The 22,410-nt window shown below is 34.7% G+C and overlaps 6 protein-coding genes across 10 annotated transcripts in view; 3 read left to right on the top strand and 3 right to left on the bottom strand.

The window, feature by feature from the left end:
- LOC105184195 (E3 ubiquitin-protein ligase synoviolin A) overlaps window positions 1-3,640 on the top strand; it is a 9,155-nt gene extending 5,515 nt beyond the window's left edge. For all 3 annotated transcript variants that reach the window (XM_011142801.3, XM_011142802.3, XM_025298341.1), the window contains exons 3-4: window positions 1,521-1,932; window positions 2,195-3,640. In XM_011142801.3, coding sequence (XP_011141103.1) covers window positions 1,521-1,932; window positions 2,195-2,690 — 908 coding nt within the window. In that variant the 3' untranslated portion in view covers window positions 2,691-3,640. The remainder of the gene's footprint in view (window positions 1-1,520; window positions 1,933-2,194) is intronic.
- Window positions 3,641-4,215: 575 nt separating this feature from the next.
- Window positions 4,216-5,575, bottom strand: mRpL40 (mitochondrial ribosomal protein L40). The gene is made up of 5 exons (XM_011142808.3): window positions 5,490-5,575; window positions 5,236-5,319; window positions 4,980-5,150; window positions 4,645-4,843; window positions 4,216-4,505 (listed from the first exon to the last, which is right to left on the bottom strand). Exons 1-5 carry the CDS (start codon window positions 5,522-5,524, stop codon window positions 4,383-4,385), a joined length of 612 nt encoding a protein of 203 aa, XP_011141110.1. The 5' UTR covers window positions 5,525-5,575; the 3' UTR covers window positions 4,216-4,382.
- Window positions 5,576-5,907: 332 nt separating this feature from the next.
- On the top strand, window positions 5,908-8,546 carry LOC105184198 (TBC1 domain family member 19). 2 transcript variants are annotated; one of them, XM_019841902.2, is made up of 10 exons: window positions 5,908-6,141; window positions 6,223-6,345; window positions 6,403-6,610; window positions 6,682-6,923; window positions 7,066-7,296; window positions 7,360-7,434; window positions 7,531-7,765; window positions 7,837-8,038; window positions 8,115-8,301; window positions 8,417-8,546. In XM_019841902.2, exons 1-10 carry the CDS (start codon window positions 6,034-6,036, stop codon window positions 8,483-8,485), a joined length of 1,680 nt encoding a protein of 559 aa, XP_019697461.1. In that variant the 5' UTR covers window positions 5,908-6,033; the 3' UTR covers window positions 8,486-8,546. The 2 variants fall into 2 exon arrangements, with proteins under 2 accessions (XP_019697461.1, XP_025154141.1); XM_025298356.1 differs by having other exon boundaries at window positions 8,115-8,458.
- Window positions 8,547-8,913: 367 nt separating this feature from the next.
- pod1 (coronin) lies at window positions 8,914-17,213 on the top strand. Of its 2 annotated transcripts, XM_011142810.3 has the most exons (18): window positions 8,914-9,090; window positions 9,654-9,866; window positions 9,951-10,099; window positions 10,204-10,390; window positions 10,468-10,765; window positions 10,910-11,165; window positions 11,250-11,402; window positions 12,695-13,078; window positions 13,341-13,962; window positions 14,077-14,190; window positions 14,296-14,466; window positions 14,571-15,009; window positions 15,115-15,253; window positions 15,328-15,534; window positions 15,642-15,777; window positions 15,894-16,030; window positions 16,308-16,397; window positions 16,997-17,213. In XM_011142810.3, the coding sequence occupies exons 2-18, from the start codon at window positions 9,707-9,709 to the stop codon at window positions 17,003-17,005; spliced, it is 3,651 nt and encodes a 1,216-aa protein (XP_011141112.1). In that variant the 5' UTR covers window positions 8,914-9,090; window positions 9,654-9,706; the 3' UTR covers window positions 17,006-17,213. The 2 variants fall into 2 exon arrangements, with proteins under 2 accessions (XP_011141112.1, XP_011141113.1); XM_011142811.3 differs by lacking the exon at window positions 12,695-13,078.
- Window positions 17,082-21,585, bottom strand: LOC105184200 (Ubiquitin-fold modifier 1). The gene is made up of 4 exons (XM_011142813.3): window positions 21,402-21,585; window positions 21,176-21,232; window positions 19,699-19,829; window positions 17,082-19,620 (listed from the first exon to the last, which is right to left on the bottom strand). Exons 1-4 carry the CDS (start codon window positions 21,404-21,406, stop codon window positions 19,550-19,552), a joined length of 264 nt encoding a protein of 87 aa, XP_011141115.1. The 5' UTR covers window positions 21,407-21,585; the 3' UTR covers window positions 17,082-19,549.
- LOC109503953 (uncharacterized) lies at window positions 20,183-21,169 on the bottom strand. The gene has a single exon (XM_019841896.1). It carries the CDS (start codon window positions 21,131-21,133, stop codon window positions 20,186-20,188), a length of 948 nt encoding a protein of 315 aa, XP_019697455.1. The 5' UTR covers window positions 21,134-21,169; the 3' UTR covers window positions 20,183-20,185.
- Window positions 21,586-22,410: the final 825 nt, after the last annotated feature.

Genomic DNA, 22,410 nt, shown 5'->3' with positions numbered 1-22,410 from the left:
CGGCCGTACTTTACTGTCCTTTTTTTTTGCGGAATGAACGATGAGCATGACGAGGATGAGAACGAGGAGAAGAGGAGGTGGAGAAGGAGAATCCCGTGATATGCGAGCGCATATCAATATGTTCTTGCGCGAATAATAACGAGATGTCTGCATACTTTTTGTTCCCGCTCGTATCCTCATTAATATCGCCCGCCATTACGGTACCCATTAACGATAATCTTCTTTGATAATTACTAGGACGGCAGGAGTTATAAGCGTTTTTAGTCGAGCGGACAATCGACGTAAGAATCGCAGGATATAACATTGTAGCGCTCTGCTTTTCGGTTTCTACGTTCTTATTTGTATGTCCTTAACATTCATATTAATAATATTTTAGAGCTTCCTCAGGAGTCAAAGTAATTCCTTCTTAATTTCTCGTAGAAATTATTCAAGCTTGCAATAGTGCATTTTATATATTTAATTGACGTTGAATACGTAAATTTTTTAGTTGGCCAATAGCAAGACCATTACAAGATATTAATGTATTATTTTATAAGCTGATTGTAGTTGTCAAATGCAAAATGTGTACTTGAAGAATCTTCACAAAGCGGATTCTCTCGAAAATTAAACCTTGCGGGAAATGATTTTGTTCTGTATTTTCGATTGACAAAAATCATCTCCTTTTCATTTGTATCACAATTTCCGGAACACTATATATAACGATGGCGGTTTTGTATACATAAAAAAAAGGAAAAAGCACTTGGTTACTTTAGCATGTTGCCATGCTATCTTGAACAAGATACCGCCTCAACTTGAGTTATAATTTGAAGATATAAATTATATCAATTTTTCTTCTTTTTCTTTAGTTTACTGGACAATTCATTATTGGTTAACATTTGTTATAACTGTGGTAAACAATGCAATGTTGGTTTGTGTATAGTTCCATGCTTTAAAACTTATTATACCAAGCTTTACTTTTAAATTTAATCTTTCTCTTCTTTACGTTTATTTGTTGTTGTTTATAATACTTTATTATAAAACGTGTATACATGAAGATATCTGGTGCTATGCTTGCACTAAACCGTCGAGTAACATTAAGCAGTACGAAAATATCTCGCGTTCGGCCGTCAAGCAACACTGACAAGCCGTACCGAAGATGTATGAATAACTATCCTCTCAAGCCGCCCTTCTCGGGTTGCAATTCATCAACTGATACAGATAAGAAAAATTTTTAAGTATAAATTAATTCAATTGCTTCTCGTTCGACACGTTCGAAATTGGACTACTTTTCAATTAACACCGAGCAGCGGTAACATTAATTACATAATCAATATTATAATTTTCCACTTAACGATAGAACTGTTGCGTGCAATGTGTATTATACTTTACATTGTTATACCTTCGAAGTATAATTTAGAACCTGCGGTTCGAAAGTCTTTGACGTTCCATAATGATACTGCCATCTTCTTTCATCGTTGCGAAACGGAAATAAACGTTGAAGAATGAAAGTATTAACGACGTCGTAATGATCATTGTCGCAGGTGGAGCCAAGAGAGCCTGGCATCCTCTGAACCGTTTCCTGAAACGGCTATACGCGCCCGTGGATCGTGCGGAGAATCTCTTCTTGAAGATGCGCAATCTCTCCATCATGGCGAATCAGATAGTGTTCCTGCTGCTGGCGGACAAGGTATTACTGCCGCAGCAGAGGATGACCTGTCTTTACACGCTCATGTTCTACAATGTGATAGCTTACTGTGTGAGCTACATCAAGGAACTGATTCAGAAAGAGGACTGGTCGCCGTACGTCACCTTGACCGAGAGATCCAAGATCAAGCATCTCGCCATGTCGGCAACCAAGATCGTGCTTGAGTGGACTAAAGCGGTGACGTTTGTCGTCACCTTGACTTTCATGCTTCTCGTGTTTGGACTGGAGCAAGGCCTCGACCATTACAAGTGGGTGATAGTGTCATTTAAAGCTCTCGTGTTCTCGTAAAATGCTGGACGCACATTGTCTCGCAAAATTTCGAAACTCAAAAATTGAGATGACTTTCTTGCAAAAGTCACGATACAATCTTCCGAAATGCAGTTTTTCCACCCTTTTAAGTTTCGATAGATCTTTTTTGTGACAATGCATGTCCATTCGTCCAAACAACTCAAAAGATATTATAGACGATCTCAATGATACCTGAAAAGTTGACATTCCAACATGTCATAGGCCCTCGTTGATCTACACGCTGGTCACGTGGACGTATTACTCAGCAACGGAGAAGGTCTTCGTAGAGATGTTCCCCACTATCCTGAATTTTCTACAGCTAGAGGCGTTGGAGAACATCGAGAACCTGTACGCGCCGGTGATACTTCATTGCCTCACGATCATCGCCTCGGCGATCTTCAGCGTTCTGCTGTTGGCCTCGGCTTCTTGGAGGTTCCTCTTAGCCGCTACATATCTGAACGTGTACCTGCGATGGAAAGAGTTGATGCAGAACTCGGGCGCGATACTGCGGCGGGAGCGTGAGGTACTGAATCGGTACCGGAAGGCGACCCTCGAGGAAATCGAGAGGTTCGATGACGTTTGCGCGGTGTGTCTGTGCGGCATGACCAAGGCCAGGGTCACGCCCTGCCATCATCTCTTCCACGCGGACTGCCTGCGACAGTGCCTGAAGACCAGCGACAATTGTCCCATGTGCAAGCGCGAGCTGAAGTTCGACTGAGCGAACGACAAGGACTCTTCGATCGCTTCTTAAAGAACTCGCGAGATCTTCTTGAAACGCGCCGTCGTGAATGAAGAGAGAACGTCTCGGACATTCTTAAGCTCTTACGTCTAAAAATTCCGACAGAAGTTTTGCAAGATAAATGTCCCACAATTAGTTAAGTCTCTAAGTAATCTCGTGAAGATAAATCAATTAATTCACAATACATGTGTCAAACTAAAGACACAAAGCTGATATTGTTGGAAAACTTGTACATTAGGGATGTTTCAATTGCATTATATTGTTCTAATTTGTGGAGAAATTTCTATTCACATCTATAATCTTTTCTCCGTATTAACTGATTTATTAAGAGCAAGCAGAATTGTCACATAGATTGGGACATGTGACACTAATTGGGGCATTCATCCTAACGTTACTTAGACACGTTATGTGAGCGAGAAATCGGAAAGAAGGAGCAGATATTATTGCGATATTATGCAGCATTAATAATAATAATCGCAATGCTCGGGATGCATGTTCCTTTAGATATACTTTTCTGTGATATAGATCAGCAACACCGTAGCTTAGTTAAACCAGAGTTACACGGAGAGAATAATATGAATAGCTTCCTTCTCCGTATAAATTCTTCTCAGTTTTGTCAAGTTTTCTAGTAGTGCGAGAATAACTGTCACAATGAAATTTACCTTGCGGAGGAACATAGTGAGTCTTCTTAAATAGCATCAATTTCAGTCTCTCTAAAATATGAATAACATACATACTCGTATGTATAAGACATAATTCTATGTAGCAATTTCTTTACTGTTCTAATTCTCTCCATGTACACTCTTCATCATTACATCAGCCACACCTCGTGGCCGAGTTGACAGGTGATTCATAACTTTAACGTAACTGGCAAATGGAAATACGCTTACTTTGTATTACTATATTTCGTTAGCATAGTGTTAGCGTAGTGTCGATCGAAAGAACTGTAATTTGCATTATTCATACATATTCATGATGAGTGAAGGCACTTTTATTGTGAATGTCCAGCTACGCAATACTTTCTTTCTGCGAGAATTCAAGCATAGCTTATAATAACATCTTACAAAAAAATTGTTTTGCAAGAATGATTATAGAATTAGAATTAGTTCAATTTGATAGTAGCGCTATATATAGGGGTTATACAATTATGAAAGAACCATGTGTTATCCTTTTTAAATTCAAAATTGTGCGAGGATAAACTCGTAAGTCACACAATCATATAACCCAGATTAACTGAATAGCGGAAATGTTCTTCGTAGATTAAGTTTAAGTCTAATTTTCATATTTCAGATGAAATATAATCTAACAAAAATTCAATTTTTCTCAAAGGATACAACGACAGCTTTTATTCCATCGATAGTCTCGATTTTATAATATTCGTTTTTCTATTGTTTGTCACATTCTTTAGGCTTTCTTATAGCGGGCATATTTGCACAAAGGTCTTTATCCATTTTATTAGGAAAAGGAAAAGGTTCTGTTTAAAGTTCAGTTTAAAGAGTTTTGTTTCTCATGACGAAAAATTTACTTTTCATCACTTCCTATTTTATTATGTTTATATAATGTCAAATATACAAATTTAAGCTTTGATGAATTATCTAAAAATACACGCTTCTCTTGTACGAGTTCCTGAATACGGAGTAATATTCATCTTTTTACCACACCATTGATCTTTCATTCTTCCCCTTCATATTTCCGGGTGGTGTTTACATATTCTCCATCAGGACTGTTGTAATTTTCTATTGGAGGTGTTTTTAATGGGCCTTTGACCACATAAGGTAAAAATGCTAAATCCACCTACAAATATAAATTCGCTCAAATTATACAATTTGAATTATACAATAACTTACAATGAATCTAATTTTTTCAGCCATTGCTACTACAATTCAAATAACTATACTTATTATAAATTTTAACTAAATCATTGACCTTTTACCTGTATTGCTTCTTGATATAGTTCTTCTGACTCTGCTCTAAGTTCATCAAGTGCTTTTTGTTGTGAATATAACATAGAATCTATCGTCTGAAAATCAGCTAAATATTGGTTATTTTTATATCTATTCCATTCCTTTTGTAATAAAACTCTAGATTCCACTTCCTCTGCTGATAATGGTGAAGAATTTCGCAGCCTCTGCCTAAAATCCATTTCATATTAATATCTAATTATAGAAACAATATTAATATATATTAATATTTCTGTACTTATATATAATTTAACATTCTAAAAATTAATATTTTATTCATGGAGAAGGAAGGAACTAGCTTACTTACTTTCTTTCATCTACTAATTTAAATGGTATTTCTATTTCACTGATTGGTTTCAATTGTTTGGCAACCTTTTCTAATCTACGAATTTGTTTCTCAATCTTTTTCTTTTTCCTATCCAATCTTGCCTTGATAATTGCAGGATCTAACCGTTTCTTCCTTTTTAATGGTTCTCCACTGTAAAGTAAATTGTAGTTATGACATTTCTATATAATTGATAATTAAGGAAATCTAATAAATTGATATATATCAATATATTTACAGAAGCGCACTGCTGACTCTGAAGTATAATGGACTGGTGCATGTTGATATATTTCGAACGTTAGATAGATTGCACACAGATAATCTAGAAAAGAAGTAACAGAAAAAAAATTAATAAATTTTTGTTACTTTTGCAATAAATTACAGATATTATGTACTCTTAATTAATTAACGTCAGTAATATACAAAATTGCTCGTCATTTATTTCACGAGTAAAATATTAACAATTGGAATATTACTGCGTGTCATAATTACCGTGAAAATTTTGACAATAAATTAACAACACTCATTCTTGTAACATAACCTTTTTACGTTATATTGCCTTTACTCTAAAAGTACTTGCTAGATAAGAAACTCATACACTAATGATGAACCATCAAAATCAGAGCTATCTAGTATAAGAAAGGTGAATTAAATCAACAGGAGGTTAATTTTGGAACACGGCCTTCGTTCATTTAAGCCCGTATCAGACTACGGATTGGGATTGAGTATTGGATTGAAATTTAACCAATCAGGAGTAAGTTTACTATACTTCAGATTATTTTCTCTTTTTCAATTGGTCAAATTTCAATCTAATCTCAATCCCAATCCATAGTCTGATACGGGCTTTACGGACCTTGGTCACATATAAACTTCATTTTGTCTACACAGAATTTGTATGGAATGCCCAATCTATGTATATCGTTGATTTGTGGTGGTTGTAATAGAGACGCTTGTTTAAAAATGGCGCACATTTTCGATTTACTTGAAATGCAATCACGAAAAGGTATTTTACAAAACAAGGAATGATCTTGCAAGAATGGGCGAAGAAATCGCGAAAAAGGAATTACTCGATAAAACAGCGCGTAAACTTACCGATGAAATACAAAATATGTCAAATTATAAAGCTCTTTATAATGAAATACAAGTATGTATTCGTAATTTAATTCTGAACATCCCTTCATGGAACAAAAATAATTGCATAATCCTTTCTTTTTCTTTTTACCAGAAACTTGTCGCATCTTCCGCCGTGAATAAAGAAGATTTTAATAATTCGTTGGCCACGGCGTTGAAAAGTAACGGCTTGGAAACCGAAATTAGAAATACCGTATTCCATTGGGTACGATCACGGGTAGGTAATTTCTTTAGTCTCAAAAAACGCCTCGTTGCTCTAAATAAACTTTTATAGGGTTCATTGCACTCGCAATCAGTTTCGCACATAGAAGTAACCGACCTGGGTTATTTAAAAAAGACTCAAATTCAATGGGAACGACGCATACAAAAGTCATTAAACTCAACATGCAGCGAACTAAATATTCCATTAGCTCGTATACGACCTACATCTGATAGAGAGGAACTGGCTGAAAAATGGAATGAACTGAGCACATACGATATTGGTATATTTTATTCCAAACTTGATAACAGAATACAGAGTTTCTACAAATTATTTATAAGTTATAACTTCCAGATTTATCACAATATCGACCACTATATGCACCAAAAGACTTCTTGGATGTACTGTTTTCTATACGTGATCCATCCTTTAAAAAACAACCGTGTGAGATATCTTTTTATAAAAGAGAATTAGTTTTTGTTTGGATAAAGATATATTTGTTAAATATATTTACTATTCTATTACTCTCTTTTAGAGATGAATTAAATTGGGATTTTAGTCACATACAGATTAGTGTAAAAACACTTACTCAATTGGTATGAATTTTACATTTGTTACTATTGTTACTATTGTGTAATTATAGTAACTATTAGTAATTTATAAGATTATTATTTTGACTATAATTATATAATTTATATAATTGTATGGGATCAGTTTTTTCTCTTTATTGTTTTGTAGAGACGCATGTATTCAGAATTGGCACAGGGAGTACTATTGCTTGGAGTAAATACTGATATGCCAGCAACAGAAAATTTTCCAAATTTAGAAGCTGAAAGAACATATATCGGCGAGAAAGTGTTGAATTTAAATCAGGCTCCCATTGCTCAAGAATTTCTAAAAAGAGGATCTCCTCGATCGTTGCGTGGTCGTATTTGGTCATTTGTACTTGGATCTGTTATCAAAGATAATGTATATGATCATTATCAGTGATTAAATTCTGATCATAAATATAGATCATTTTTTTCCTTTCAGGATGTCGAATATTATAATGAATTGAAGAATTTGGTATTGCAATATGATATCGTGGTGGACAAATTGATAATAATGGTAACTTATTTATTACAAAAGTACATCTCATAGTTAAAACTTTTTGCCAATCGGTGGCTTGAGAGTTAAGATGTTAACATGTATATATGATTGTAGGATGTACAGTTAACAGCCAGAAATGATGATCAGTACTTTGTGTTTGAGGACATCTTGTACAAAACAATGTTGTGTTTTTCAAGAGATTCTGAAATACTTGCGCCGGTTACAACTGATAGAAGTGCTGGTGGTCAGGTAATCCATGCAGTTTTGCAAGGCAAACCAGCTACACTAGAAAATACTTTAGTCTTTCCACCCAGTGGTGTTGTCCCATTTCATGGATTCACAATGTATGGTAAGGGACACTTGTACAAAAATATATTACTTTTGAATTCAGTCAACCATTGATTTTTTTTTCTTATATAGCTACACCATTTTGCTATTTGTATGATGATCCTTGTGCTATGTACTATACTTTTCGTGCATTCTATTTGAGATACTGGTTTCGCTTACACACTGTGTCAAGTCATGAGCAAGGTATAGTTGCTCTGTGTTTACTCTTTGAAAGACTATTGCAATGCCATGAACCACAGTTATGGACTCATTTCAAGAATATACACATTCAACCGTGAGTTCACTCCTTTCCCTTTTTCTCTGCTGTTTATATTTTCAAATGTTAATTTATTTTACATCTATACTTTCAGTATAAGAATAGTCTTCAAATGGCTCATGAGGGGCTTCAGTGGCCATTTACCACCTGAGCAATTATTATATCTCTGGGATTTAATTTTGGGCTATGACTCGTTGGAAATTATTCCTCTCCTTGCAGTAACAATATTAAGTTTCCGAAAGGAAAATTTGTTGCAAGTTAACACACAACAAAATGTGGAGGTACACAAATATTATATCATTAATGTGTGTATATATATGAATTATATGTATATAGTATATAGTTACTGTATATGTTAAGTTAATATACTTCACAACTCAATATTTTTATTTTTAGGCTGTATTGGCAGATTTATCCTCGATAAAAGTGATACCTCTATTGCAATTGGCACTTTTAAAGGAGTGATATCAATTTTATTATGAATATAATATTATTATAAAGTTGTAAATTTTTGTTGAGATAGCAATGTTTATATAAATTTTATTTCGAAAAATAATTTAATATTGAGTACATATGAGCTAATATTATTTTATCCTACTATATGTATATATATGTAATATAGTAACTATATATGTGTGTATAAATAAATAGATTGTAATAATTGTCAAAAATAAATTAATACGTAGAATGACGGATGGAATCGATTTATATCAAAAACATGTGATCTCATTTAAATAATAAACATGACAATACATAATCAAGTAACAATAAAAATATGAGAAACAAATAATCACCTGATATCTGCTAATAAAATCCGAACCATGTCATCACACGGGATTAAATGCGGCATTTTGGAGGGGGAATAGGGTGGAAGGGGACTTTCCTGTTTCCGGCTGTCAACCTCAAAGCTTGGTAGAGCTGCGTAGAGCACGGACGCCTGTTTCACCGTCGTTGCGCTGTGATCGTCATCGTCGTCGTCGTTATTATCGTGTTCATCGCTGTCACGTCGGTGGAATCGCATCAAGAGTACGTTAATCCGGTGGGCGTGGATGCGTCTCGATTTATGACCAGTGAGTATCCTCGAGCGCGACTTGCCGCGATTTCGCATCGCAGGGAGCGTCATTGCCGCAACGCTAAGCGACTATCTACGACCCCACATCGAACGAAGGGTAGGGTGGTTCTCACCCCCAAATTATTAGTCATGCACGGCTTCGTTACGTGGACGAATGACTGCGTCAGCGTTGCTCACTTTTCAGCGACATCACTGATGCGATCTTGAAATTGTACCGTTGATTTTTCTCTGCCATTAATTGGGCCGAGCAACATCCAACAAATTTGCATCTGTCGAGTGCATCGTGTATTTGCGCGAAATCTCGCTTAGAATACAATCGCGAAAATTCTCTCTCTTTCTGTGAAAGTTCAAAAACACTCGCCTTATTTTATTAAATTGTATTTGATGAACTTTCAGTATCTCGAAATTTCAATATTTCTTACATATATTTAGCAGATGTTTTTATCTCATGTTTAATAGTTGTATACTTTCAAAAATATTGAAGTGAATGATATTAAATTAATTATATTTAAAATTTCTATTGACAAGCAACTCGTACAAATTGGCATTCTTTATTTTCAGATTACATGATTTAAGTAGAGCATAGATATTTCAACCCAGTTAACAATATCAAAATGGCTTGGCGTTTCAAAGCATCTAAATACAAAAATGCAGCACCCATCGTTCCCAAACCAGAGTCTTGTATTCGGGATATCTCTGTGGGATCTTATCAGACTTATGGGAATAATATAACAGCATCTGCAGCATTCATGGCATTTAATGTGGATCACAATGGTATACTTAAATTTACAATAAATTTATTTCAGTAATTTATTTACAACATTCAAAAAAAAAACAAAAATCAAATTTTTCTTGAAGGATCCAGTTTAGCAGTACTACCACTAGAGGACTGTGGTAGAAAGAGTAAGACTATGCCTTTGCTACACGCACATGCAGACACTGTAACTGATATGGACTTTTCTCCATTCCATGATGGCTTACTTGCAACTGGTTCCCAGGATTGTCTTGTAATAAATTAAAAATTTTACTTTCATCAAATATAGAATATAGTTTTGACTATTGTTTAAAAGGTTAATGTTCCTCTAAAAATTGTATTAATTTTGAAAATTAGGTAAAACTGTGGCATATCCCAGAAAGTGGCTTGGAAGAATCTTTGTGTAATCCTGAATGCACATTTTCACACCGTCAACGTAGAGTGGAAGCAATATGCTGGCATCCTTCTGCAGAACATCTTCTGACTACTGCATCATTCACAAATTTATCACTCTGGGATGTTCTTTCTCAGCAGGAACTATTTTGTAAATATACTTTAATACCGTTATATTCATTATTTTATTTCATGAACATGATATATCACATGAATTTTGTGATGCAGCTAACAGTGATCACACAGAAGTGATTCAATCTGTAAGTTGGAAGCAAGATGGCACCGTTTTAGCAACATCATGTAAAGACAAGCAAATGAGGATAATAGATCCGCGTGCATCTTCATGTATCGTCAACTCGTGCTCGAGCCACCAAAGTATCAAAGATTCTAGAACAGTGTGGTTAAATAATAGCGACAGAATACTAACCACAGGATTTGATGCAGCGAGACTTCGTCAAGTTTTCATCAGAGATTTGAGACACTTGAACGAGCCAGTAAAAACATTGGAATTGGATTGTAGTACTGGGTAAAGTTCTATAATTTTTTAATTTCTCCATAGACAAAGAATTAAAATTCATCTCAAATTAATGCTACTTGAATTATATAATTTGTATATATATTTACGTGTTATATCTTTCGTGTTATATTTCGTATATGATATATTTCTCAGCATTCTGATGCCACTCTTTGATCCTGATACAAATATGCTCTTCCTTGCTGGGAAAGGCGACACTACCATTATGTACATGGAGGTCATGGATAAAGATCCTTATCTGGTAGAAGGAATTCGTCATAGCGGCGAGCAAACCAAAGGAGTTTGTTTAGTTCCAAAACGAGCGTTAAATGTAATGCAGGCTGAGGTTAACAGATTATTACAACTCACTTCCAACATGGTGATCCCGATTATGTATCAGGTTCCACGAAAAGTGAGTTTTTGCGGGCTACAAACTGTATGATTGTTACATATTGATACGTTACAGCTGAATTATCTAACAAATGTCAAATTTTAGACGTATAGAGACTTTCACGCCGATATTTATCCAGATACAGCTGGTTGTATTGCTCAAAACGACGCAACAGCATGGATGAAAGGTCATAACGCTTCTGTGCCAAAGATATCGCTAGACCCTGTTAAGAGGAACAAAGGCGAGGAACCAATCACTGTGAGTAAACACATTTACTAATGCTGTACTCGCTTGTATATTGTATTGATTTTAATGTAGCATACATTTAAAATGGTTTGAATCACATCGAAAAGGAAAGATCCGTTTCATTATGTTTGTAAATATCAGATCTATGATTACTTTAGACTCGAGTCATTCAAACATAATTGCACGCTCATCATCGCATTTTTTCACATCATTGCCACATTTTCTTCACAATAACAAAAGCTTCAAAGATAAAATCACGCGATGCATTGAATGTATATTTGCTTCAAATATATAATGTTTAATATATTTTCATGATAACAAGAAAGAAAGAAACAGGGTGGGTAAGAGAGAGAAAAAATGGGAGGGAGATTTCGGAAAGCATCTCAAATATTGGAAAATGTTTTAATACGAAAGGGTCGTGTTCGTTTCAGGCAGAATTATTTTGATTATAGAAACTTATTAAACGTAAATTTATGTATGCTTGCATAAGTTTGCCAATGTGGTATTTTGTGACAAGCGTTTGCAACATATTTATTAAATGCTAAAAGTTCTATTGGCTGCTCGTGCAATATTATTAATGAATTTTACAATTACAATATTAGTAGAATTTAAGCATTGAAACATTTTGTATATATTATAATTTTCATGTGTATCTTTAATCTTTTTCTTGTAAGAATTTATGTTGAATTTATATCAAACCAATCATTATCGATTATGCGTGCGTGTGTGCGTGTCCGTGTGTGTGCGTGTGCGCGCGCGCGTGCATATATACATATTTTATTTTGCGTTATTTAATTTCTCCATATTCTGTGTATATTTTTTTCACATTTCAGATGTCCAATATATGTTTTGTAGTTTATACATTAGCACCATTCAAACTATTATTCCTGGCACGTGTAATATAAATGGCAATTGATGTTGTAGCTTATTCTACAGTGTAAGTAATAGTAAGAAGTGTAAAAACATGTGTATCATCTATATGAATAGTTATCTATCTGCAAATTTGCCTCCAAAGAGATTTTTAATTGAGAGATGCATTAAGCTTTAGTTACTGGAGCTTAATCTATGCGTTTTTTGCATATATTTTTTTTATCTGTTCTGTACAAAAGAGCGAGCAAAAGATGTGCGTGTGTATGTGTACAAAAGTTGTGCGAATGGTCGTTAAATTGTCACGCCGAATGCCAAAGAAAGAAAAAGAAAAAAGAAAAAGAAAAGAGCGTATTCTTAAGAGTGCAGAATCGGACAGTGTAATTTGGTTTGCCTGCGGCTCACTTGGGTCACTAAGGAATTTACCGTACCTCCAGGTACACAAAGGGAACTTAGCGGTGCTCAAAGATAATCAGCATGACATTAAAGTGGAACAAACGAACCGACAGCCGAAATCTTTGGTCATTACCACACCAAAGGGATTTTCGAAGGCGCCACACAGCCATGTGAACGAAAACGACGGCAATGTCGTCGAGAACGATACCGAGAAGATCGAGGATGTTAAAAAGCCCGAGACGGAAGACGACAAGATCAAACTGCAGAACGGCGGGCAGACAGTGCCGCCTAAGCCTTTACCGAGAGCATCAAGAACCAACAGCATCTCCGAGGACGAGCCGAAACCGGTGGCGCGTCCTCGCACGTCGCCAAATCCCGGATCAGTCGTTACGTCAGTGAATCCTAACGCGATCGGAGGATACAAGGTTGTAATTAGCTTAGAAAGGAACACGTTATCCTGCTACATTAAGAGTATCGGAATTTTCGCGGCTGATTTCTGCGACAGTTTTGCGTGCGGATTCTAAACTTTCTCTTCCGTATATCGTAATTACGCCATTATTACCATGCCATTACTAACAGTCATCTTTGAATTATCATACCGCGAAAGAGTAGTACGTAAGAATACGCACGGGAAGTCTACGTGCAATCTGACCCTCCTATTATTGTTTTCTTCGTCCGTTTTCGTAGCCCCGACTTGGCCCTAAGCCGTTCCAGGCGAAGTCCAGCAGCCAAGAATTCTCGTTCGACAAGATCTTTTCCGTACCGATCGCGCCGAACAGCGACACGAACGGTTATCAGAACGAGGTCAACAACACCGTGGAGAATAACGTAGAGGCGGACAAATCACCGACTTACACTAACGAGCGGGTGAAGGACGCGGAAAACGGCAAGAGCGATTCCAGCTCCATCGAGGAGGACGCCAATTCCAGCGACTCCGGTTACAAGCCGAAAACACCGAGCACCGCGGAGAGACGCAAAGTATTCGAGACGAAAGTGAAGGACGAGTCACCCGAGAACGAGGATGCCGGAAATTTCGAGCGCGGTGCCAATAGAAACTCCATCGCCGAGAGACGGCGTCTTTACGAGAGCCGCTCGGTATCCGTCACCGACGGCAATCTGGCGGAGAAGGCGATAGGTTCGCCGACCATGTTGAGACGCAGAGACTCCTTCAAGACGAAGAGCGAGGTGATTAAGGAGGACGAGGCGAAGAAGACTAGTCCTATATTGCGACAACAAAGCATGGATCCTAGATTGGAAAAGGTAGAGCCTGTTGCAACACCAGCTTCTAAAAGGACCTCGACAGTTTTCGGTAAGAATCTTAACACCTGCTTTGGAAACTGTTATTATTACTATATACTGTATTAGTATGGTTATAATTGTATAAGTATAATATTAATATAATGTAAATTTATTGATCCTATAGGAAGAGTATCTAAGTTTCGACACTTGAAGGGTACGCCAGGACACAAATCCACGCATATTGAGAACATACGCAATATCAGTCGTCAAATATCCGGCGAATGTGATGGTTTTCATGGTAAAATTATATTTTCTAAAAAGAGATTGTGTGTGTGTGTGTGTATGTGTGTACATGAAGCTTGGGATCGTGATAAAAAATGGGGTCTATTTTATGAATCTATAGCTAATCCCGATCGAGTAGCTGTACCATTGAGCGGCCCAGGTGGCAAAATAGCGGTACTGGAACTGAAAAAAACCGGGAGACTACCAGATGGAGTTATGCCAGCGTTAGTCCATGGTACTACTGTAATGGACTTCCAATGGGATCCTTTTAATAATCAGCGACTAGCAGTTGGTAAAGTGGAATTTCAAGATTATGATAAAAAAGAAATATCTTTCTAACGAATCTTCGAAAGAAACTGAGAAAATATTCCTTTCTTTTTTTTCTTTTTTTGCTAGCATGCGATGACGGGATGATTCGGTTGTGGGAGATACCAGAATCCGGTCTGGCAGAACCAACGAACGAGCCAAAGCATCTCATAGAAGCCCATACCGACAAAATTTACCTAATCAAATTTCACCCACTGGCATCTAATGTTCTCGCGTCCGCTTCGTACGACATGACTGTTAAGATTTGGGACTTGTTGCTCTTGTCAACCACTGAGACGATAATTGCAAAGTTCACACTGACCGGTCATACGGATCAGATATTCAGCTTGGCGTGGTCACCGTGCGGTCAGTATCTTGCTAGCACGTGCAAGGACGGTAAATTGCGGATTTATAAACCTCGCTCCAGCGACGTCCCGGTGAAAGAGGGCAAAGGTCCCGTAGGTACAAGAGGTGCAAGAGTTATATGGGCTCTTGAAGGCAAATACCTTGTTGTGATAGGTTTCGACAAGTAAGCGCAACAGATGCAGTCGCATATTTTGTTTGTCTACATCATCATTAGAATAGGAAGAAGTCGCGAAGAGAAATTTCTGTAACAAATAATTATACATTTCAGAGTATCTGAAAGACAGATTTACATATTCAAGATGGACGATTTGAATAATCCGTTGAACACTGTGGGATTAGACGTTTCACCTGCCATACTAATGCCATATTACGACGAAGATAGTTCAACGCTCTTTCTAACTGGACGTGTAAGATTTCTCTCCCCGATCGAATGTTCTAATCGGTTCGCTGCCATTTTTTCCACGAAATCTATCAATTCCAGGGCGATTCTACAATATATGCATTTGAAGTAACTGAGGAACCTCCGTATTGCTGTCCATTGAGCCATCACAGGTGCAGCAGTCTGCACCAGGGCTTATCGTTTCTGCCGAAAAACAAATGTGACGTTGCCAGTGTGGAATTCGCCTCTGCTTTGAGGCTAACCAATAACACGATAGAACCTTTGAGTTTTACTGTACCGCGTATAAAGGTACGTAATAGACGCAACCACGGCAGCAATTGACGAATATAACACGAATGTGTAGTACGCGAAATATCTGATGTAAAAGCATTGACATATCTATCCGTTTCAATCAGAGTGAATTATTCCAAGATGATCTCTTCCCTCCGACTAAAGTCACATGGAAACTGACATTATCTTCTACAGAATGGTTTAATGGTAGTAATAAGCAACCGTCTAGAATAAGTCTTAAACCACCTGGTATGGACAATTGTAAGTAAACGATGCATCGTGGTAGTTAATTCGAAATAATAAATATTACAATCTTATTTAATTAATCAAAAATACAGCGTGTTTCGATGGTTTAACATATGATTTTATACTTACAGTGACCGAGAATCAGTCGCAGAACGTAGTTGCTACCTCCCAAGTCGCAACGAAACCATCATCGACCCCTTTCGGTATTTCTGCGCAACCTTTCAATAGACTAGGATGGAATCCGGACGTTAAAGCGAAACAGGAAGAGGTAAGATGACATTTGAGTTTATACATTATGTGTGTACCTTATTCATGGAAGGGACGTGAAAGCTTTAATTATATGATATGTGACTTTACAAAAATCATGAGCATGACAAATTTGATCCACAATTGATTTTTTGATGGATTATCAGTTAATGTTACAATGTATTATGCATATATAAATATTACGTGGAAAATTCGCGTAATATTTATTGCAAAAGCATAAGATTCTTTGCTTTCATGTGATATATGTTTGAGTATATTGTGTGATATGTGTGTATTAGATTCAAAAAACCATGAGCAACTTTGTGGGAGATGTCATTCAATGTTCACTAGAGCAAGATCATATGGAAGGTGTCGAAGAACATGAATGGGTAAGTGTTTATCTGCTATGTTATAATTCTTTAATTTTAATTTAATCATTTTATATATATATACACACACACAGTGTGACTATAAGATTTTTTAAACAAAATTTATAAAAAAGAGAAATTATAATTGGAAATATTTTACTATTCAATTTTATACATCCTTCCTAACTCTATACAGCAATTTACACGAACTCCCAGCCTCTCCATGGCATGCTGGATTCTGAACAATCGTAAGTAAATGATGTACCATGTACTTGATTTGAAACAGTAAATATTTATTACAATCCTATTTAATTAATAAAAATTTTCAGTCCTAAAACTTAATAGCTACACTGCGTGTGTGTGTATATATATATGTGTCAGTTTCCATTTATTTATTATTAGTAATTTTAATGCCTGTACTTGGAGTAATTTATATATTATAAACGTATGTATATGTGTATATATATAATAATTAAATTTTATTATTTCTGAATGAAATTTACGTGCCGATAGAAATAAAATAAGAATAATGGCTTTTGAAAAATCGGAAGGAAATTTATTCGTTCAAAAGATAAACTGTTTGGGAAATGACAGTTGATAATGTTGTGTTGTTATTTTAGGACGAGTAAAAATGGAAGAGAGAAAGAGAGAGACCTGTGGATAGAATATTTATACGCGAGCTAGTAAGGCAAAAGTCTATAAAAATATGGTTGTTTGAGCCGTAATTTATTCATAAGTTAAAATTCTATATCGAATGGCAAAAACATCGCAGTGTTACTGTGTACAGAATGAGGAGTAATTTTAGCTGAGAAAAATATACTTCCAATAATTTTCTTTTGGAGGAGACAAACGATAAGTACAGTGTTTTATATCAATTTACAAAAGTTGTAATAATTCTTTTATAAATTTAGCTCAAGATTTTGTATACCACTTGTTCATACATAGAGATAAGAATCCAGGCCTTGTTAAATCTCATTAATTTAAAGTGAACATGAAAATGCGGAGTGAAATAGCAAGAGATTTTTTACCATGGTGATATATTCGATGCAATATTTGATAGAACACTGTTCTTACGAAGTATATGCGTGATTATAGCTCTAGTCTTGAATCGTTTTTCTTATCTGCTGCTTTTTCATACATTTCTAGCTACCAATAATTTTATAGTATTATATACATATATAACACTTGTAGAAATTATATTAGATATAGGACATGCTTAAATTATTGTCAAAAGAATTAAAAAACTTATACAATTTGACAATAGTTTCACATCTATCTATTTAATGAATATCAGTTTGGAATTTCAGTGGATGAATAACTTCTTATAATAGATATGCTAGTAATTTTCAAATACCGAGTGTGAACGATATCAAACGTTTCAGAGACAATTATTGACGAGTTTTTCGTTTAATTATCTCAACTGGATATATTTTAAAATGAACGAATTTCTGTGTAAACGTGAAAAAACAAATTCAGAGAATGTGCCATTTGTGTGAAATGACAAAGGTAATGTTCAATCTGTTGTTAGCAAAAATGTTAATCAATATTTAATCCAGTATTACGTCAGTGTTGTTAGATCTTTAATGTATAATTATTCCTGGATAAAATCGACATTCCATACTGCGTTTGTAAGGTGTACTATCACACTAGTGCCAGATTTATTCTCATTTTCATAATGCCAGGTGTCAATAATGGTCTCAATGTATATGTCGTAATATAATCTATCATCGTATGTGTGATATTAGAGCAGATGATGGTCTCTCGTCGCAGAATTGTGAAGCAGAAGTTTTTTACGACATTTCGTATCCTCATACGCACATATGAAAGATTATACAGGATAAATATTACATGTAATGAGTATTAAGTCGTATTAAGTCAATAGTTTAATTGTATGGCAAATATATTACGTCTAATCGATATATACATATGCGCTGAGTACTCTGCAAGATTCAAACCGATATTAACTCGGAACAAATGACTGATCTTTTGTACTTTTTTTATCAGAGTATTGCGAACGTGATTAATATATCTGGTGATCTTTTTTTGGATGAATGAATTTTTTATCTCTCATATATACTACGTATATGCATTAGTCGTATAAAAGAACGATTATAATGGTACTATGCCCTTCAGAAACGATTTTATAATCAATGATTGTCAAAATCATGTCTCTTTGTGAAAAATTTAATATTGGTAATTGACTCTGTTATCATAACTCATATCGGCACGTCGCTATATTCGAAGACCAGTATAGTGCCAAAAAGAATCTAACACAGATGCAACGGGGAAAATATCTGAATCATCTAAAATTGTTTTTCTAGATAATTAATACACAATTGTGTTGTTTTGTAATCTGCAAATATTTTCAATTTTTACAACATCCTCTCCTCTGCACTAGAAAGTATTGATAAATCTTTTATACATGTCAACAATAGGGAATAAGATAAAATTTTACTGAAACTTGTCGCTGCCATTCATATTGCCAATAATGTTATTGGTTTTTGCATTACAAAATAAGGAAGGAATATGACATATATATTTTAAAGTAATTATATTTTCATTGAATTCGTCTAGCGTGTTATATATAATTATAATCCAGATTTTATAACAAATTATAAGTACATAATTACGGAAATTATGCAATCTTTTACAGCAAAAAGGTTTACAGGTTTATATTTGAATGTATGAGATTGTTACATTTCTGTCGTAATTCCACTCTGAATCTCTCTGAAAGATATAAATGACTATCTGAATTATTTCATCATATAACAATGTACCTTTGTATCAATTATAACTTTCATGTATTTCAGCTATAAAAATTTTTTATTAAACATTTTAATTGTCTATTTTAATATATATATCCATTCCTTATAATAAATTCATCAAAATTTTTACACTTATATAATTGCATTAAATCATATAAATCTCATCAACGATATATAAATATTAACTGAGTAAGCATATGGAATGTTCATAAAAGAATTGTAAATATAAATACGATTTAATGTAATTTAAAAATTTTTAATTGATCTATATATATATATATATACACATATATATATATATATATGCACATGTTTGTAACATTTTAACGAAAATAACTTTTTCTTTTCGAAATATATTTACGCTGTGCAAAAGAATATATCTAATATAAATGCAATAAGTTATACAAATTATCTGGCATTTCCAACACGATCTCTGGGAATCAATCTGAGTTCTGCACCATATTTAAGAAATACATTTCCTGGAAACAAAATGTATGATTGACCATATATAGTATAGTACAGAAATTATAGTATATTGAAATATATCATATTTCTACCTGCAGTTTGTTGCGGATTTATCCCTATACCATCATCTGTAATTATAGCAGATGTAGATGGTGGTACTTTAAATTCTTCAGCAGCAAACTTTAACACAGCAGTAAATGGAGTATTCTCTGGTACACTGAGTCTGTAATTAATAAAATATATGAATTTTTCTTTGTTTCCGATTTATACAAATTACAATAATGTTACAGAAAGAATATCTTGTGTGTATATACACATAACATGTATAAGTTTAGGTATACATATACATATACATATATATATATATATATATATATATTGAAATGTTTCTCATATTTTATATATATTTTTAAAATAGGACTGGCATTTTTATTTTGTTAACAAAACAAATTTTGTAGTACAAACAATTTATTTTCCTTCCTTACAACACTATACAGTTATACAGAATATAACTTATTAATCAGAATTTATATAAAATCTATAAAATTGTATAATAAATATGTATAATATGTATGTATGCTAAACAAATCTTTCCACATCATTCCATATCTTATTATCTGGTTGAGTTTTAACAACAGATAATCTATTATATACTTGTTCATAAATTACACAAGGACCATTTAATAAAATTTGAAATATTTTACACAGATGTTCATATTTGAAATCATGATCTGATAACCAATTTCCATTTACTTGTCGCATATTTCGACCAAAGTAGAATATTGCATCAATAAAATTTGTGCAGAAAGTGTAATCATTTTTAAGTAATTTTAAAAGTAATTTTCTCTTCATATTTACAAGAGCTATGCATATAGCAGGATGATTTTCAACCAACTTTGAGGTAAGAATTTCTTTAATTAATATTCCGATAGCATTATCATCACATAATTCAGTTATTAAAGCGATTAATCTTGAAACATCACCATCATTTATCATTTTATTTATACATTTTATTACTCCATTTTTATCTCCACTAGTTACTGCTATTTCCCATGACATAATTAGCGCTTCATTCTCTATATTAGATAATGGTACTTCTAATTCTTCTAGAGATTCTACAATTGTACTTACAGCAATAGAATTACTTATTAACCTACTTAAAAAAACCTTTAGTCTGTCGTGTCCAAAGTGTTGTGTATATAGTTTCAAGTATTCGTCAACTATTTCATTGGGAAAATGACTATCCTTTAAATAACGTTCTAATAATTTGTCACATGCTTTTGCCAAATAAAAACATGTATGTGAAAGTGATTTTCCTTCCAATCTTCGGTATTCTTGTAAACATTTCTCAAAATCATATTCTTTTCCTTCAGCTTGAATTTTTGCGATTGTAGCTTCGATAAAGCAAGCACAATTAAAAGCTTGTGTCACATTGTCTATAGTTATCTGTTTATTAATGTCCAGATTTTCAAGAAGTGTGTAAAATGCATCAAATGTTTCAAAGAATTCAGAGCCATTGACTTGCATACTATTACAAGACACAAATCACACAAAAACAGACACACTTACACTTTATATGGCAGATTGGGGTCAGAAGTGAGAGTTATTCTGAAGTTTACTTTTGATCTGCAACATATTACATTTTATATCAATATACATTACCGTGTTTTATATTATACAGAAAACGTCAAACTGATAGATTTATATACAAATACATCAAACATATGTACTTTCTTGCTATGAGCAAGTATACATTTATTCTAACCATTATAAAATTATTACGAAAAATACATACGCCATAGTTCGTAATGAATATTATACAAAATATAACGAACGAGTTGTTCAAAGTTATATCTAATTTGCTTGTATAACTGTCGTAACTGACAGCAATTTCCAACGAAAAAAACCTTTCTAGCGGCCACGCCGGCGTATCCTATGACCAGAGATGAAGCTGAGAGCGGCCAAAACGGCGTTTTCGGTGACACCGATTTTTCGCACTGGGAATGGGCGCTATCTGCATCCATTTTGAGAGGGGAACTGCGATGCTATATCCACTTTTAGATTTCGACGGTAAAACCTGCATCTGGTGGCTGTCCGTGCTACATCCACTTTCAGGCGGTTTATGTCCGTGCTACAACCATAATAGCGTACTTGACAAGCACGGTCTCGCGCGTTGTTATGCATTTGTAATATGAATTAACATGTTAACATGCACAAAAAAAATAAGAATTGAGATTGTATATGATTAATACCATGAAAATTATATACGATTTATATCGATATATAAATATATGATAATAAGATAATATTTTGTGTGTACCCAAAATTATTTTTCCAAAATATTTCAGCGTTACGTTAGTATTTATTTATTCTCCGGCAGGCGTTTTTTAGCGCAGTTGTGTCCGTGTGCATGTGTTGCATTGAAAGTGTGCGTGACATACGTGTGCATATACGCACTCACACACACACACACACACACGCTCATACACACACACACACTTGTCATACGCAACAGATAGAATCTCTGGGTATATGCTTAAACATTTTCAATTGCCGTACGTTTCTATGTAAGAATGTAGTCGGCACACACACACCCACACAGAGAAACTGCTATCCGTCTATGCGTCTATCCGTCTGAAGTCCCGCCCTCCGCTCGGCTTGTTTTGACGAGCCAAGCGAAAGAGTATAGAAATGGCGAGAACGCTACCAATTTTGGTTTTAGCGCGTCGCGTGTTAATAATAATCTTTAGAACTCGTGCGGGGCTAACCAGAATTCTGAATGAAACGTCGGATTTCCGAAAATA

Source organism: Harpegnathos saltator, unplaced genomic scaffold, assembly GCF_003227715.2.
Source record: "Harpegnathos saltator strain DR-91 unplaced genomic scaffold, Hsal_v8.6 scaffold215, whole genome shotgun sequence".
Classification (NCBI taxonomy): Eukaryota; Metazoa; Arthropoda; class Insecta; order Hymenoptera; family Formicidae; genus Harpegnathos; species Harpegnathos saltator.
This window is presented reverse-complemented; position numbering and strand designations above follow the sequence as displayed.

Bases quoted from the DNA above. Each gene is read 5' to 3' on its own strand.
- mRpL40 (XM_011142808.3), bottom strand. From the start codon at position 5,524: ATGAGTGTTGTTAATTTATTGTCAAAATTTTCACG. The intron at 5,151-5,235 runs GTAAATATATTG...TTTACTTTACAG, and splicing joins AGAGTCAGCAGTGCGCTTCT to TGGAGAACCATTAAAAAGGA. The intron at 4,506-4,644 runs GTAAAAGGTCAA...TTATATTTGTAG, and splicing joins TATATCAAGAAGCAATACAG to GTGGATTTAGCATTTTTACC.
- LOC105184198 (XM_025298356.1), top strand. From the start codon at position 6,034: ATGGGCGAAGAAATCGCGAAAAAGGAATTACTCGATAAAACAGCGCGT. The intron at 6,142-6,222 runs GTATGTATTCGT...TCTTTTTACCAG, and splicing joins CTCTTTATAATGAAATACAA to AAACTTGTCGCATCTTCCGC. The intron at 6,924-7,065 runs GTATGAATTTTA...ATTGTTTTGTAG, and splicing joins TAAAAACACTTACTCAATTG to AGACGCATGTATTCAGAATT.
- pod1 (XM_011142810.3), top strand. From the start codon at position 9,707: ATGGCTTGGCGTTTCAAAGCATCTAAATACAAAAATGCAGCACCCATC. The intron at 15,010-15,114 runs GTAAGCGCAACA...TATACATTTCAG, and splicing joins GTTGTGATAGGTTTCGACAA to AGTATCTGAAAGACAGATTT. The intron at 15,254-15,327 runs GTAAGATTTCTC...TATCAATTCCAG, and splicing joins CGCTCTTTCTAACTGGACGT to GGCGATTCTACAATATATGC.
- LOC109503953 (XM_019841896.1), bottom strand. From the start codon at position 21,133: ATGCAAGTCAATGGCTCTGAATTCTTTGAAACATTTGATGCATTTTAC.
- LOC105184200 (XM_011142813.3), bottom strand. The intron at 19,830-21,175 runs GTAAGTGTGTCT...TATTAATTACAG, and splicing joins CCCAATCTGCCATATAAAGT to ACTCAGTGTACCAGAGAATA. The intron at 19,621-19,698 runs GTAGAAATATGA...TTTTGTTTCCAG, and splicing joins AAATCCGCAACAAACTGCAG to GAAATGTATTTCTTAAATAT.